The sequence below is a fragment of the Gopherus evgoodei genome, chromosome 23 (assembly GCF_007399415.2).
Source record: "Gopherus evgoodei ecotype Sinaloan lineage chromosome 23, rGopEvg1_v1.p, whole genome shotgun sequence".
Classification (NCBI taxonomy): domain Eukaryota; kingdom Metazoa; phylum Chordata; order Testudines; family Testudinidae; genus Gopherus; species Gopherus evgoodei.
The window spans coordinates 8,616,111-8,634,408 of NC_044344.1; the positions used below are offsets into that span (position 1 = coordinate 8,616,111).

Genomic DNA, 18,298 nt, shown 5'->3' on the forward strand with positions numbered 1-18,298 from the left:
GGAAGGTTTTACATTTGCTTTTCACTTTCCGTGGAGCTCGTTTAGCTTTTCTTGGGTTGGCTGATGAAAGCAGACGAGGCAGTTTCAAAAGCCCGTTTCACTTCCTCCCACTTGGCACACACAGGACGCTGGTGGTCAGGTTCTCATTTGAGAGAGCGAGTGTGTTGCCATTCTGAAACACTCCCGAGTCATTTTAGATTTTGTAACAGCTCCTGGGAGAGGTGGGGTGGGTGGGCAGGCGGCTGAGGGAAGGAGAAAAAGCATTGCAGAAATTGGGGCCTTAAGTTAACCCCCTCGCAAATTGAGAGCAGGGATAATGACTTTTCCTCCCTCCTTCAACGAAGGCAGCAGCAAACCTCGCTCTCCCTTAATCCTGCCCCCCTGTGCGGGGTCTGTCCACTTGAGCGTGGGCCAGGAACTCTCCCGGGGCACTGGGGGACGAGCAGCACGTGTACAGGTCCAGATGAGAAATAGGAGAGCAGAGGCCAAGGCAGGGCTTTGATCGCCTGCCCTGTCCCTGCTTCCATGAGCACGAGCTCCTCAGCCCGAGGTTGGGGTGGGAGCGGAATCCAGCGATCAGCCCCAGACCCCAGGATGGAAGGAGAGGACAGCTACGTGATGAGTGGAAGCCTTATGCAGGGGAGAGTTTGAAACCCCCCCAGGCCCTGCCCCTCAGGCCCAGGGTAGACACCATCGCATATGTTGGTGACGGGGAAGCGGGTAACTTCGGCCCCACCACTTGCGTCATCTCCCCCGCTGCATTTGTAACCTGGGGAGACACAGAAACAAACTTTACTTTAGAGGCTCAGCAGGAGCCAGGGACCGAGGAATCACCAGGGCCAGCCCCAAACCTGCCAACATCACCCATCACACCTCGGGAGGGTGTTTTTCAAACAGAGACTTAAACCAATGGTTCCCGTTTGGCCCAGGGCCAGAATTCAGGCTCCTGCAGGGCTGTGTGCATGAGGGGGAGAAGTCAGTGGTAGGAGTCAGCTCTGGGCTCCGTGTAAACAGGTTTGCATACATGGTTTTGTAAATGAAGGCTTGTTTCGCTGGGCAGAAACAGAGAGCCGGCCGTTCCCTGGCTCAGAAATCGCCACCTCTGCTCCTCCAGCCATCTCGGGGCTGCCCTCCCCCTCCTCCTCCTGACTTTCTGCCTCCACACACTGCACCTGCACCCCAGTGGCTAGCCCCTCGGCAAGCAGGGAAACCCCCCAGTGCCCCTGGCTCAGGCAGTAGCCCCGTGGGGCCCAGCAGTTTTAACTACCTAAAGGGGATCGATTGCTCCTTCTGCTGAGCCTGAAAGAGGGGCTGGCCCACCCCATGGTTTCCATCCATTCTAAAGGCAGAAGGGCCCATTATGATGATCTGTGCTGACGTCCTGTAGCGCAGGCCATAGGACTGCCCTGCATTCCCTCCTGGGCAGAGTTTATGCAGAATCCAGCCCGCAGCCCTGGTGCATTGTTCCAGTGGCTATGGATCCACACTCTCAAACACTCGCACCTTGCTCCTAATCTGAATTTGTCTAGCTTCAACTTCCAGCTGTTGCATCTTGTTAGACCTTTAGCTGCTCCATGGAAGAACCCTCTGATTTAATTTCAGACTAGACCATGGTCAAGTCACCCCTTAACCTACTCTATGCTAGGCTGAATCGACAGCTCCTGGAGTCTACCACGCGCAGGCAGGTTTTCCAATCCTTTAATCATTCTCATGGCTCCTCTCTGAACCCTCTCCAATTTCTCAACCTCCCTACTCTTATTAGATAGGTTGAATGAGGCCTGTGATGGTTTTTGGATCCAAGACCACCCTCTCTCTCAGGCAGCCATTGTCACCTTTCAGCACAGTAATGAATTGGGGTTGTGTTTAATCTGCTTTCTGGTCGGGGAGACTTTAGGTCACCCTTGAGTCACATTTTCAAGTTCTTTTCTCCATGAGGGTAGAAACTTAGTTTATTCTATACTGAATGAAAGGCGACTCCAGGAGCAGGGGCTTTACGAGAAGCCCTGAATATTATGAGACTTGTGATAACATCACAAGAGCTGGCAACGCAGACAGGCCCAGAGATACCATTGACTCCGGGGAGAGCAGGCTGTTATCCTGCTGCTCTGTTCCTCTGGCTAGTGGAGCACAAGGAGGCCTGACCTCAGTCCCTGGCTCCATCACTGGCACCTCCTTCGGGCTCAGTCGCCCAGTCTGTAAAATGGGCACTACGCTAGTAGAGCTTGCAGAGCTGTGAAGAGCAGACGTCTTCTCCATGGCCGGATGTGGAAGACAGTGCCAATGCTTTGAGCTACAGTTGGATTTTGAACCGCACCATCACTTGCAGCTGGGAGAAGCAAGCTGTCAGCTTAAAGTAAGAGCCACCTTTGAGATCCCTCCTTGCTTTGGCTCAACTCACATCTTCTATCTGCCACATTAACAGCTAATGCCATTAGAGGCTCTGCAGAGCTGGGAGTGTGTTCTATTTCAAATCATAGACTATCAGGGTTGGAAGGGATCTCAGGAGGTCATCTAGTCCAACCCCCTGCTCAGGGCAGGACCAATCCCCAGCCAAATTTTTGTCCCAGCTCCCTAAATGGCCCCCTCAAGGATTGAACTCTCAAGCCTGGGTTCAGCAGGCCAATGCTCAAACCATAGTCATACCCCAGTGCTGGACATTGGCTCTGAGCCCCTATGTTGAGGCATGAATTCCTCCTACCCTCCCTGGGCTGCCACAGGCTTGTAACGTGGCACTAGGTGGCTGCTTATAATTGGTGCTGGCCAAAGCCTGGAAGCAAGGAGTGTGATCAGGATTCTTTGGGTCCCCAAATTTGGCCAACCTGTAAAGGGCCAAGATCTATCATGGAAAGTGATCCTGCTGCTCAGGAGGACAGCGTCTCAGCAGGGATTACTGCTGAAGGCTGCAATGCCTCGCTTGGCTTTTCATTCCCATTGCTCAGCTGGAAGCCAGCCAGGATATCCAGGACGCACAGAAAAAGTAAGTTTTATGCTCCCCCCGTGGAGCTGCAGCCACTCTGCACTAAGGGGATTCCCGGTGCTGGGCTGGGCTAGAGAAACTGTTCAATCCACGCTCATTTCAGATCCACAGCGAGGAAAGCCACCGGCACCCTTTGCCAAGTAGAACGAGCCAGGGGAAGAGAAAGGCTGCCCTGGCTCCTGACTCAAGGCAGTTGCAGAGAGTCTAGATAGTGTTGCAAAGGTTATTTCAAGGGGAGCATCTAGAGCCACATTCCAGCCCCAAGGCTCCAGCCCAACAGTGAAGGGGGCTGCAAGGGCACCTACAGGAATGTCCCCAATTCAGCAGTGACCTATGCTACATTTCTGCACAGCCCCCAGCATAGATACTTGCCAGGAAGGGAGCCAGGGCACCATGAGCTCCAGAATTTGGGGCTCCAGAACAGCACCTATGGAGCTTGCCTATGGCTGCTGTATGAGCAGCCCTGGGGCTGCTCTAACTTACACCTGGGGCTGTTGCAGCACCCAAAGTGGCCCAGAATCTGCGAGGCAGAAAGGTGGCATATAACAACCTTGGCCTCCATTGCTCCTGGGCTGTGCCTTCTGTGTCTGTCATGGGATCCAACACAACTGACCAACTCTGCAAGCAACACACTAACCTTTTTGTGGCAGCTCATTTCATGCACAGGGTCTTTTTGTTGCAACTCAGCGCAAGCCTCATCCTTCCCCTCCTCTTTCCATGCCTTGGTTTTTGCCCAGCAGAGGGACTTTGACAGATCTGAAGCCAAGCCAAGCCATGAGACACTCTGGATAGAAACATGAAAGTGTTCCAGTTCTCAGCCATGTAGGGTTCAGGGGGAAAAAATAATAAAAATCCACTGAACATTTATACTGTCAAGCTGTAACCCGAGTCATTACAAGAGACAGGCACCTGGAGAAGATCACAGCAACATGAGAGAACAGTGGTGCAGCCGGCACCGGCCAGCGCGCAGACAGCACTGCGTGCACGCGCACACAATTCAGTTAATGCCATTGTCAGTTCACATATTTGTATCTTAAAAAAATACCTATCAATTTTCAGGAAGGAATCTTTGGCTGTGATGTTTTCAGGCAGTTCAGTAGATCACTATTGATAAGATTGGTCTCTCTCCAAAGATACAAAGCCCCCCATTCAGCACATGCGAACACAGGACTTTTCCTGTCAAGATTAGACAAAGTCCACTACTTTTCCTAGTAATGAAAATGTGTAGAATGTTTTATTTCAACTTCCTCTTCCATAGCATATGTACTGTATGCGACCCTTCATGTCCTATAAAGAATTAATTTCATACCAGGTAGTTGAAGGCTGCTGTCAAATCCCACCCCCCTTGCTCATCTCTTCTACAGACTAAATAAACCTCTCCTCGTAAGTCATGTGCCTCACCCCCTAATCATTTTCGTTGTCCTCCGCTGAGCTCTCTCCAATTTCATTCCATAATGTATTTATTTAATTTAAATCTCATTCAAAATAACAAATTCTACATCTTCTATTTAGGCTCACAATTTGTTTAATACTGGTGCTGTAACTACATCAAGCAAAGCCACAAATACATGTATTGGGTTCTTCTAATGTTCTCAATAGGATAAAAAGCAGCGTCATCAGCCTCAGCCATCCCTTTCTGGGAAGCCCATTGATTGTTGTCTCATGGGGCCTGGAATTGCTGTCAGTGGGCCTGCATATATACACACAAACAATATTAAAGCCAGAAAACAAGCATTCCCAATTCAGGAGTTATAGTCCCACTAGAAACAATCATTAGGGTGTATACAATGTCGCACTTTAAGGTGACTCTCCCTTTAAATGCAGCATTCAATCACTCTGAGATTAAGGCAAATATTATAAATCTTTAAAGTCACCTCATTTGCATAGTTGTATCATGGTTACTCATAATACTTACCCATTACAAGAAACAAAAGGCAGAGAAGTTATTTCATGTATGAATCGATCAGCACGAAGTCTAGTCACTTTCATGGTCATCTCCCCCCCGTCAGTTATTTTCTGCTCTATCTTCACTTCCACACATGGTAGCAGGAAAGGGGCAAATATTTAAGAAATAGGACAATGATAAGGCCACCTACACATTGGCAGAAGAATCAGATGACTCAGGAACCGTAGTTGTGAAGTGTGCATTAATACTGTACCCCCAAAAGCTATCAGTAATGTTTACTGGACACCAAGTAGAATGAAGCTACCAGTGTCATGAGAGAGACAGAAAGTGTCTTATTGTCCTAAAACAAGGTAAGAGGAAAGAGAAGAGGGTGTCTGATTTTAGTGACATCCCTAGAGATGCTGGGTTCTTCATTCTGCAAGACCACGAATTTAAGGATCCAAGTTAGCCCCAGAACAGTATTGGTGGAATGGTACAAAGATGTTATTTGGCCACACTGAAGACAGACACCCTGCAATGAGAGACACAACAGAGTTAGGAGATGGAGGGTGATTTCTAGCCCTGCATGAGAGTTCTGGCCTGGGACAGCCCCTGGTGTCTGGTTCTCAAAGGCTTTGGGACTGGATGGCTTTTTAAAAAAAAAACACAACAACTCAGTCATTTCACCCTTGGGGTTGATATTGCATCAGATTGTTAACCCCCCTTTACTCAGATCCCACCACACTTTACAATAACCAACTTTTAAATATTTGAATGAGATGGTAAATAGCTACTCCCAGCTGGGAGAAAAGCAATCCTGGAGGCATTTGGGTCCTGTTCAGGGAAGCCAGGGGGACTCAGGTCCTGGCACCAGAGCAGAACACGATGAACAGATTGAAAAGGCATCAGAAAAAGCCAGTGACAATTTGAGCCATAAGTTTCCCGGGGATTAAGGGTTCTGCTTTCTCCTGAGGTACTGTAAATGAAAGTCAGACCTGAAGACATTTAGACACATTGACGACAGTGGGAGTTGGCATCTAAATCCCATAGGCAGCTTTGAAAGTCTGGCTCCAATTGCTAGCAAGCTCCAATGAGACCAATGGATTCCTCCTCCCTTTCGAGCCCAAAGTCCCTGTTGTATGTGCTCTCTAGTCTGGCTACTTACCCCAGGCACAACGAGCTGGTTTCTCCGACTCACTGTTTGTTTCCCGGAAGGACCAACTAGCAACCTTCAAGGGAAAGCAATTCTGGAGATTGCCATTGGTTGTGGCTATTTAGGTCATGCACACAGCTGGCAGCATCCGACTGTAGGTGAGAACTGCCCTAGAAGCTCTATGTTACTAGGTTACTTCCCCTGAGAGCTCCAGCTGGGACCAAAAACAGCAGCCAATTAAACACCACAGGGTGCCATAAGCATATCACCCCAGGTCTCCGCATGGTCTCATCATGGATCAGAGTCCAGCTCAGTGTCTGTTCCGATATTCAGAGCCTTCCATGGAATTGACCTAAGCTCTAAGAGACCCTCTCTCCCTTCCCGACTATGACCACCTCTCACAGCCATACCACTATTAAATAGTGCAGGAGACAGCTCTCACAGGAGCCAGGCCTAGACTACGGAACTCTGCCACAGGGGATGGGAGCATGGGGATCACCCCCTTCAGAGCTAAATGCAGAGTCCGTCATCTAACTTTGCTTTCTCTCAATCAGACAAATGCCTGATAAACTAACCAAGCTGTTTCCTGCAAGCTGGAGAGGAAGAGAATGGCATTTCTATTTTCGATACTCGGATGGCACTCATACCAGTGTGATGGGGGCCACAAAAGTACTTAGAGAGGCACAGACTCTCTTCTGTTCCCTTCTGTCACCTCCCTTGGAGTTGCAGAAACAAGATGACAGGAAGGGCAGATGCTTCCCACCCCTTCCGGTGGCAGGGACTTGGCCAGAGGGGACATACCAACCTGGCCCCAGGACTGGATCCTCATTCAATGCTTCACAGTTAGGATCTCTCTCCCTCTATCCCCCAGGCGAGTCACTGGGGCAAAAAAACTTCCTCAGACCAAGCTCGGTCTTGTGGATGAAAGTATGTCAGCCCAGTTACCCAAGAAACCACTGGCAATGGAGCCGTTTGTAGCGTTGTTGTAACCACGCTGGGCCTAAAATACGAGACACAAGGTGGATGAGGCAATGCCTTTTATTGGGACAACTTCTATTGGTGGAAAGGACAAGCTGAGCTTCAAAGAGCTCTATGAAGCTCGACAACTTGCCACTTCCACCAGCAGAAGTTGGTCCTTCTCTCTTCCGTCTGTAAGGCACACGAGCATTTACACTATCTGAGAAGCCAACTTTCATATAAATGATAATTTTATTGTAAATAAACGATACATTGGCCTGGCTTTGCACTGCAAGCCCCCGGTCGGTATACATAATCAGATAAACTACTGATTCAAGGTCTTCTGCACAATCCAGGTTAAGACAGTAATATCTTCCTGCTACCCATAGGTCGTGTCAAACGTGGTTACAGACTCCAGAATCTTCTAAACTGCTTCCCAGGCACGTCTCCCTCCCAGCTGGGAAATTCAAACCCAATTCAGTGTGATCAGCTCCTAATGTTGCCTGGGATAGTCACAGGAGCCTCTGGGAGTTGGTGCCCAAATCCCACGGGGCACTCAGCTCCCTTAGGCCTCTGAAAAAAAAAAAATCAGCTAATTCCCAATTGCAGGGACAGTGCCTGGGTGCTGGACACAGGTTTCAGTTCACATTCAGACACTTAATCCCCCCAGCAGCCACAGTGACTAAGCACCAATCACTGGGCACTCGTCCTATCTGCTGTATGGTGCTGGACACCTGGCCCTTGCATACCAGGCAACGGTTATACAGCGGGGATACAATTTCCTGAGGCACCAAGAAGTTCTACAGGCCCTGCTGGCACCTCAGAAATAGGCACCAATTCCCCTATGGATCAGTTTGTTTTGCTTATTAACAGCAAAATAAGGGAACTGCTTTTGTGATCTACAGCTTCACTGAAACCCTTTGGAATCTTTTTTTTTAATGCACAGAAGCAAACTGCTGCAATTTACAGTGACTGGGAGAGAAGTCAGAGCTACTGGAGAGCAAGTAGATAACCTGGAATGCACAGAATCGTCACACCAAGACCAAAATGCCAATTTTGTGTTTCCTCACAAGCTCAACAGGAATTAAATCCCCGCCACGCTTGGTTTGTTCCAGTGCTAAGTTGATTGCATGGAACGTGCAGGTGAGGCATTCAGCAATCTCCTTTCTAATGGGGATTTTGCAGCTATTTCATCTTAATGATTTGAGGTCTTAACTGTCCCAGGAGCAATGGTTTGCTACAGGGTTATCCTTCAGAGATTCTAATTCTCTTCATTACTGCAGGACCTTTCACTTGAGGATCCTAGAGCTCATAACAAGCACCAAGTCTCCCTCCCTTCCCGGGAGGAGCAGCTGATGATGTAAAATGAGATTTGCGAGAGTCACAACTGCTTAGTTTTAGGCAGACAAACCCCTCAAATGGGCTCTATTGTCATTTACACAACTCTGGCAATGCCAAGAGGCCTTAAAAGAGTGGATACAAATGCAATTTATGCCCACTCTAAAGCCCCTTTATGCTGACAGGGTTTAGCGTAAATGAGAGTAAGTTCTCAAGGTTGCTCCACTTGGGACAGATTGAAGATTTTCAGTTTGCATGAATGGGGGTGAGTGCCTGACAGGCCCAGTGAGGAACCAAAGGCGGCATTTTGGGTTGGCACTACTCGTTATAAACCATCAGCAAATTCTCTGCAAAACCAGCTGCTTTTTTTCCCCCTTTTTAAATTCATAAAGGTGTCAAATTTATTTCCCCCCGTAACAGTCGAGTCGATATATATAAAAATCACCAAATATGATCTTTTACGATATAAATAAAAGTATGAGGCATCAATGTTTACTTGATGTAAAAAGAGCTAAAAAGGAGCGATATAAACTACATTCATAAAAGTGCATCTCCAAACATACAAGTAATGCTTTGGCTTGTACTTGTGCCGAACGGGTGGCATTGGGTCAGGTGCTGGAATACAAGAAGTCCGAGCTGGCTTACCGTGTTCTCAAAGACGGACGTCTTCTGTCACTGTACAATTGCAATTTACTCTTCCATTAATAAAAACTGGAACACAAGAGTATACGCAGAGTAGGCACATTTCAGCATAGATGGGGAGTTCCAGAGCTCTGGATAGGATCAGCAGCTCTGGCAGGGTAAAGGACTTGGCACGTCAGTCCAGGATGCTATTGGCTCTGCTCCAGAACAGCATTCCAGGGATATGTATGAGGTAAAAGCCACAACAGATCCTGAGGATTTAGTTGCTTTGAAACGTTAAACAAGTTGCACCATTTCCTCAGCCCCCTATTCTATTCTCCCAAACAGTGATGTGCTGGGTAATAAGCAAAGACCACAGAAGCTGGCCTTGGTCAGTTCTGTGAGGACAAGCTGGGTAAAGAGAGGCCAAAGCAGACAGGAATGCTGCGCTGGTCTTCATGGCTGCTCTACACCTACAAGTTAAATACTGTAGCAGGAAAAGGCTCTGATCTTTGGTACATTTCAAAAGGTAAGAGCTGGCTGCGAGTGATAAAACCACAGGCTTGAATAACGCTGCCACTGGCTCAACGGAAGGACTACTCAGTCCTACCTCTACTGTGAACAACTCCAATTTCCCATTGCCCTGCGCCTTATGTCGTCATCTGCACCAGTGCAAAGTATGTGTGTAAAATGCTCCCAAAACAGAGTGGTAGTGTTATACCCTCCCTTTACACTGGGGCAAGTGAGGACAATGCATAGGGCAACTAAGAGTGAGGCTGTATGTTTTTAAAAGGGACACCCGCTAGAAACATTGGCTCAAAATCCAGGTTTTTGTAAAAATCAACAGATGTGTTTCCATAGGAATTAAATAATTTCTGGAAAGATGCTTATACCCAAACACTGCATCCCTGTGTTAGTGGCTGAGAGCCTGAAAGTGATTACAATCACTAGCCTGCCTTCATTGCTTAAACATGTCTCAGTTTGGTCCAGGAAAGCCATTTTAGATTACACCTTTTCAGTTTTATTAACCCGAGGTGTTATTTACTCCTAGGTGAGGAGACGGTTTAATAAAAACATGACTTAATCTGCCACAAGTGTGCCTTTAAATGAGGTCTCATTACCTTCAGTCCTCTGTGTCACTAAGACCAGGACTAGTGTACCAACCAAAATGCAGCATTTGAGACTAGCAAGTCACCAGTGGCAGATATCAGAAGCTTGGTACAATCCATGGCAAGATACAATAGAGCAGGGGTTCTCAAACTTCATTGCACCGCGAGCCCCTTCTGACAACAAAAATTACTACACGACCCCAGGAGGGGGAGGAGCTGAAGCTAGAGCTCAACCAGGCCCTGACGCCCTGGGCAGGGTGAGGGCAGGTAGGGGAGCTGAAGACCAAGGACTTCAGCCCTGTAACCTGAGCCCCACCACCCAGGGCTGAAGCTGAAGCCTGAGCCATGCTGCCCAGGACTCTGGCTTGGGCTTGGGCCCCAGCAAGTAGGAAGCCAACCCTAGTGACCATATTAAAACAGGGTCATGACCCACTTTGGGATCCCGACCCACAGTTTGAGAATCACTGCAATAGAGCAAAATGGTCTGTGTATGTTATGCCTCTCTCTCTTGGGGACCAATCCCATTTCTCCAGTCGTTTTCAGACAGGCATAACAAACGCTCTTTACCTTTACCTCACTGACTCACATGTCTCAGTTACAAAAGCTTCTCTAACCTTTTTTTTAAAAAAAAAGATCATAGAAACCTAAAACGAAAATTTCCACATATACTGAAACATGCAGGGAAAGATCACCTTTGGTTTCAGCCTAGAACGCCCAGTGAACTAATGTCCAGCAAACTCCGCCCTATGCACGGAAGGGCAAACCATTTTCTTCATGTAGCTTTGCCAGTCTGGCCTAATGCAAGTATTTAACCTTTTCCTGAAGTAAGTTCTCTGGCAGCATTGAAATCATCTTTGGTTTAAGGGATTGGTATAAATAGTTTATCACTTGATAAGACAGGTGCAGCGGAAAGCCATCCTGCAAACTCTCCCTTTCAGAAGAGGTTTGTTTGGAACAAGAAGTCTTAGGGAGGTACAGTGAGGACATCCTGTCCTGACACTAGGATAACTTTGGCCTTCAAAGTCAAGTACGGACTCCCTAACCTCACTGGGAGAGCCCTTTACCATAGACCCTATAGAGCATGTGTTCTGCTGGAACCTCCTTTCTAATTATCCTGACATTTGGGCAGCAAAACAACTCCCTCTCCCACCCCGAACCCTAGGTTTCATTATAAAATAATACTATTCACATATTTTCTGAATCAATATTTTCTGAACACCTTCAGATGCTGAATACTTAAGAAGAAAAATATATAATTATATATAGAGCGCGTGCTCAATGACACATGGCTTTGCTGGATTCTTGTACTGTAGAAGTCTGGAAAGACTTAGCAGTCTGGAAAACAGAGCGATCCACACCGTAAAGCCCCCTGTGGAGAGCTGGTTTGGGAGGCTGCCGTACATTTCTACTCTGAACATAACTCCTCCAGTTCCCACTTTGATCCAGATTTCTGTTGCTTATGTACATTCAACAAGAAGCTTCCTAGATCCCTCTGCTTGTGCCTGCAGAAAACATGCACCTCAAGATAACAAGGACAAAATGCAGTTCTGTGTTGCACAGCCATTGGTAGAATGAGCATCAATCCAGCAAAACATACCAGGACACAAGGCCAGACCACAGGTTCCTCAGCATCACTTGCCCAGAGGACTAGGACAGCTGAGACAGCATTTTGAAGACGCAGCTCCACAACGGTCATTTGCATGGTTTCACCAGACGGGCATTGAAAGCCCAAAGCGAACTGCTGGCATGGGAGGTAATTCAGTACAGGAGCTGTGCAAAGTGATGTCTGAGCAGCTCTTCGGCTGAAGGTCTCTGCCGGGCTTCCACAAAGATTCGCTTTAGAAAGTCCCGGCAATGTTCCGATATGTGAGAAGGGAGCTGGGGGTTGGTTGGCTGGGTGGCAATTTTGAAAATGGCCGCCATGGCTTCATATTCTGCCCAGGGTGGTTTCTCGGTCAGCATCTCAACGACAGTGCAGCCGAGACTCCTGGAGAAGCAGACAGGAAAAAAAAATATATGAGACAGAGCTTCATACAATAATGCTTAGCATTTACAGAGGAATTCCTAGCAGCAGGTGGTCAGGTACAGCTCTGCCCTGAAAAGGGACTATAAAAATGGCCTCATACTCAGATCTATTCCCTGCATGGATTCTGAGCCAGATCTGCTGACAACTGACGTCACTACTTTTTACTAGTGTGCTGAGAGTCGGCAGCTCTGGGAGAGGGCGCTGGGTTCCATTGTGGCTCACACAGCATCAACAATTTTTTAAGTTACAACTGTGCAGCCCTATGTCCTCAAACTCTGTCCTCAGTTAACACCTGTCCTACCCACTGAAGGCAACAGGTCCACACAGATGCCACTAACAGCATCATTTGACCTTCTGAACTCGTATCACAGGTGCTGGTGCAGAAGTAGGATAGCACCCAGCTGAACTCTCAGATCCCATGGGGAGGTCTGCAGGGCTGCAAGATAGAAAAGATCTCCTTGTACCCGTAAATTGAGTAAATCAAAGATGTGTAATCTCACCAGGCCATTTTGACAAAATCACTTTTCAGAGTAGAAAGACACTAACAGCCTTGTTATCCTTGTGTGGAAGGAAAGCTCGTATTATCCCGCATTTTACAGAGAGCCAAATTCAGCAGTGATTTGAAGCATGTGTAGCTCCGGTGACTCGAATGGAAATGTGCTTGCGTATGATGGCAGTGAATTTTGCTCAAGAAGAATTAAGTGACCTGCTCAAGGCCAAGAGGGAATCACTGACAAAGCTGAGCAGTTCCTGGCTTCCAGATCACACTTCCTGCTTGCTATTAAATAGGGAAAAACTCCCCATTCATCTTTAAAACAAAACTCTTCTTATCTGCGCCACAAAGAATCAGATGTTTCAAAGGCAGATTCCCATCACTCACCAAAGCAGGGGAGGAAAGGAATTAAATCTGATGCAGACACAAGTACCAGTTTCTTAACAAGGTTTAAACCCAACAAAAAAGGTTAACACTGGTTTCCCCACAGTCTAAGACTTAGTAAGAGTACAGAAAATGCAAACCATGTGTGCTGATGTGCTGGGGTTTGCTCAAGATCAAGCAGGGATATTTTACTGTTTAAACTGATTTATAACATTTAAGCAGATCCAGTTTCTTTAAGATATTCAGCAAACAGGAAGGTTTTTCATGTTAAGTTTTTCCAGCAATAACAAATAACTCACATATTTTGCTATTTAAGAAAAAAACTGGAGAGGCCTGCAGTGGTGGCTGAGCGCCAGGTGGCAGAATCAGTTACGTTTCTGTCTCTCCTCCGTACACATCTACTCAGAGACTAACATGGAATTGGAAAAGTCTGACCCCAAAATAACCATCAGGACTGTAAAGCCTGGAGCTCAGTCAACAGCAGTGCCTCTGATGGGAATGGACCACTGTTAGTATCAAAAGGAAATTTACAACTGCATCAATCCCAAGGGGATGCACATGTGCTCCACTCTTTCCCAGAGATTCCTAATTGGGAGAGACCACTGTATACTGGGAAAATTTTTCAGTTACAATTCTGTTAAGTAGTTGTATGAAAAATAATGCAGTCATTTAATTAAGGAGACATAAGCACTGCTTTTACTGGTAACTCTTATTAAAGCTGCACAACCTAACTATAGCCCTGGCCAGCCCACTGTCTCTAGAAACTAATACTTTAAGGATTTGGGGCTGTTAATTCCTCTATTGTGCGAGTACTGTTTCCTGACTTGTGCTAATCATAGCATGTATACAATTTCCATCTGTCTGTCTGCCAATTCACCTCAGTCCTGACCTACAGCTCCCCTGTTATCCCAGTCTGAGGCATTCCCTCCCCACAGTTCTGTCAATGCACCAAAATCCTAACCTTTGTCTATAATGTGCTGTACATTTTTACGGCACTGAAGACAAACTGAAAACAGGACTCTATCCCAAGTGGCTTTCTGTCTAACCTAGATGTGACACAGTTAAGGGATATAGGAAGGATGGAAGTACAGTAAAAGATAGTCTTGAACACAGACATCTTGATAGTTTCTTCCCTCCTGCCTCTGTCACAATGTAATAGTTAGAGGGACCACAGCCTTGCCGAATGGATTTTTGAAGATGAAATTGCACAATATGGTCCGCAGCAGCCCAGGGTCTCATGCTGTGATCAACTATCCCACATTGTGTCAAAATCATTTTCATTTTCGATTCGGCTAAATTTGAATCCAAACCTACAGAGGCAGGGCCGATTCATTGACAACTGACCACATCACCTAGGACTCAGGAAAAGCTGTGACTCTCTCTGTGGAATATAAATAAAACTCTGAGCAATTCCTCACCATACATCCGCTTTCCTTCCATAACCCTCTCCGCTGATCACCTCTGGACTCATCCAGTATGGCGTGCCGGTGACAGAGCGGATACCTGTTCCAGACATACAGATGGTCTGCAGCCGTTTGCTGGCCCCAAAGTCCCCAAGCTTCACATTCCCAGCAGAGTCACGGAGAATATTGGCTCCTGGAGGGAAAAGAATTCAGGCAGCTGTTGTACAATCCTGCTCTCAGATTTGCAACCTGTAGAGTTTATATCTGATCCAGATGTGCCTAGGTCCATGATAGGCTATTTCCCAATTAAGCCTCTGGTGACCTGCCATGCCACCATCTTTGTTCTCCAGGCTGCAATCAAGCCATTTGTCAACAACTGCCACTTTAGGGAAAAACACAAGGAAGTGAAGGGGGGAAGTGCTGAGTCAGTGTTCTCATTGTTGCAGTGCCTGCAAACAGGTCTGGCAACCTATAAAGGGCCCCTCTGGTCAATGGCTGAGACTGTACCTAGCTCTGCTGAGAGGGGTCTTGTCTGAGGGCAGGTTTAGTGTATATTCTGCTTGCCAGAAAGCAAAGATTAGCAGATGGAACTAATTAGATGACTTTGAACTCCTGCAATGAGCAAGTTAGCCCCTGTTATCTGCTTGGAGGTTCTGTTTACCCTGGCCAAAGGGAACTGGCAGATGGTGGCTTGCTATACAGATGTATGCTAGAGCCTAAGAAGGGCCTTTTTCACTTCTCAGGCTCGCAATGGGATCTGGAGCCCCTCACTATTGCTGACTGATAAACCTTACGTACTTAGTTTCGCAGGGCCCTGTGCAGAGTATTATAGGGGTCCATGCAGGTCCCTGGAGGCAAGTGTGTAGATCTGGCATTGAGGATGGGGATGTACCAATGAGTAACCTGCCAGGGAGCACAATGCTCATGTGACTAGCTTTAAGGTGAATGTACAAGACCCAGCAGGAAGATGCTGTTTTAGCACCAACGGCTTCCTCATCTTTATCAGCCTGGTAATGATGTGATGAGGACCTACAGGCCTGTATAGGATACTCCACCTTCACCAGAATGCTCCCCCTGGTCCTCCACTGGATAACAGAAAACTGTGCTGACAACGATTGTTAACCCTTAGGAGACTGGCTGGCTCCTAAGAAGATAATACTAGGAACTGGCAGTTTAAGGGTTTTGTGGGTCACACAGGACATTAGTGCAGGAGGCCACAGAAGATTTTCTGCAAGGAGGAGGTAAGATAGTTTGGGACAGCAGCCTGAAGGAAACCCTGTGTCAGAAGCTGTCGCTGGATCTGGACATGGTGTTCTTAAGGCATCCTGCCTGTCCACCAATGAGGAGGTAGCAGTTTGGCCAGGCACAGGCTAATCTAGGAGGGAATCAAAAAAGAAGCAAAGTAGGTGACAGCAGGTGGGAAGCGAGGGAATCAGCCAGAAACAAAACCTCGCTTTGTTGGGATGTGGGAGAAAGGGCTCAACTGCAGATGAGGGATTTTAAAGATTACAGCTCCCCATAAAACCATCCTTATTAGAACCCCCAAAGGTCAGCTCCTCCAGAAGCTGCAAAGCGGAGAACAGAGCTGTGACGTTGCACGCTACATGATTTTATGAAAATATGCTAATAAGTGTGAATATAATGTAACTGGAATATGCTTCATGCAAAAGGTCTCTTGTAAGGTATCGTTACAAAGTTTATAATTTACTGAGTGTGGTTATCCTATTTGTATAAATGTACCACTCTTGTATCTGAAAATAGACATGAAATATAACTCTGAGGTCCTATTGTAATTATGCAAAGTGTGGGCCATTAATGGTGGTTTAGAATCTAGATGGCTCCCATCAACTAGGATAATTGACTGTAAATGGCTCTGTTTACTTGTAAGTCTTCCTGTATACATATGTGCTGGCAAGTGGGTAATGAAGTGACATGTGACCATGTCACCTGAACTGGAATCCATCTTTAATCTGGTGCTTTTCCATTTAGGAGGAGGAGTGGGAACCCAGAGAGGGACAAAGGATTCCCGCCTTGTGCAGAAGATATATAAAAGGGGTGGAACAGAACAAAGGGGGCTGCAGTCATGAGGAAATCCCAGCTACCACCTGAGCTGAAACAAGGACTGTACCGGGGAAAGGATTGGGCCCAGACTAGGAAAGCATCCAATCTGTGAAAAAGTTTATTGAAACATTTCTGAGGGTAATATTTTATCTGTATTCAGCTTCTTACTGTATTATGCTTAGACATGCATCTTTTATTTTACTTGGTAATTTACCCTGTTCTCTCTATTACTTGGAACCACTTAAATCCTACTTTTTGTATTTAATAAAATCACTTTTTAATTATTAATTAACCCAAAGTATGTATTAACACTGGGGGGAGGGGGAGCAAACAGCTGTGCATCTCTCTCTAACAGTGTTATAGAGGGTGAACAATTTACGAGTTTACCCTGTATAAGCTTTATACAGGGTAAAACGGATTTATTTGGAGTTTGGACCCCATTGGGAGCTGGGAATCTGAGTGCTGGAGACAGGAACACTTCTTCAGCTGTTTTCAGTTCAGCCTGCAACTTGTGGGGGACATGGTTCAGACTTGGATCTGTGTTTGCAGCAGGCAAGTGTGTCTGGCTCAAACCAGGCAAGGGACTGAAGTCCCAAACTGGCAGGGAAAACAGCCTCAGAAGTAGCGTACGCACATCAGGTGGCATTTCCAAGTGGGTTTCTGTGACCCAACCCGTCACAAGTGCATACAGCTCTCCTCTTTCTATAGGTTGCTGATAAAGGCCCTTAACATGTACCGTGGGCCCTGAGAAGGCCATCATAAAAGAGACGTTACACCGATGGCTCAAGCTGGAGGCTTCCAAGAGTGTGTTTAGTTTTTAACAAACCCCAAACATGACATGCAGCCTCCTAAACGCTCAGGCCCCATCTTCACAGCTTCCTGTGTTGGTGCATACATGCCCGAGATCGGTCTGATGCTCTCACCCTTTATGTCCCTGTGCACGATCATGTTGCTGTGAAGGTAGGAGACACCCTCAAGAATCTGGCGGGTGTACTTCCGGGTCACATTTTCCGTCAGTGCACCATAGGCCTTCAGCTGGTCTTTCACTGAACCCTATACCAAAAAGCAAATGGAAAAGATTCGCTCAGAAATGACAAGCCACAGGATCCGCAGAATCCATTCATTACCCAAGAGTTTGTGCTCACAGCATGGTTAGCTATTCTGAACTGCAAACTAGCTGAAAAATAATTTTTTCTACCAAAAAGATCTAATCGCTTTAGCTTCTTGTCCTCTGGGGTAGAGGGATCAGACTGTCTTGACTTTTCCTTGGCAGCTGTCACAAATAATTATCCCAGAGTAGGATGGAATATAAAAATACTCTAATCCCTTCAAGGGGACCCAATATCTGGTATCTGCTTGGATATTGCACAGATCAGTGCGGGACTACCAGCTAACAAACCTTTTTTTGACAACAGAATATGAAAAAAAAAAAGCAACATCTAAGAACAGGAACTACACTAAACAACTATGGAACAGGAGAGACTCCAGTAGGACACAGGTTCCATCTCGCTGCCCCAGGCAGTGATAAGTAGGGATCTGTGCCAATCACAAAGCTTGCAGAAGTCATGGCTCCAGGGTCAGCTGCTTAGGTGGCCTTTGGGACAGCCACACTGGCCAGTGCTGGAGTGGATCTGCAGCCAGCCGCACGAGCTGCTGCTGGAGTGGCCCCAGGGACCACCCGAGCAGCGGCCCCAGGGGTCGGCAGAGCAACCACTGCTTGGCCACCCCCAGCAGCGGGCCTTGGGCAGCCCCCCGCAGCTGGTACCTCTGGCACCGACCCCCCACCACCAGCAGCTCTCTGGTCCCCTCCCTTCTCTCTCCCCCCCCCCCCCCCAGCAGTGGCTTCCCCTTCTTCCCCCCACCAAGTTTTAGTCAGGGGTATTTTTAGTAG

General features: G+C 47.1%; 1 protein-coding gene across 2 annotated transcripts in view; it reads right to left on the bottom strand.

Moving 5' to 3' along the window:
- Positions 1-7,205: 7,205 nt before the first annotated feature.
- Positions 7,206-18,298, bottom strand: part of MAP3K3 (mitogen-activated protein kinase kinase kinase 3) — a 52,292-nt gene continuing 41,199 nt past the window's right edge. For both annotated transcript variants that reach the window (XM_030541089.1, XM_030541090.1), the window contains exons 15-17: positions 17,331-17,460; positions 14,362-14,539; positions 7,206-12,027 (exon numbers count right to left, since the gene is read on the bottom strand). In XM_030541089.1, coding sequence (XP_030396949.1) covers positions 11,799-12,027; positions 14,362-14,539; positions 17,331-17,460 — 537 coding nt within the window. In that variant the 3' untranslated portion in view covers positions 7,206-11,798. The remainder of the gene's footprint in view (positions 12,028-14,361; positions 14,540-17,330; positions 17,461-18,298) is intronic.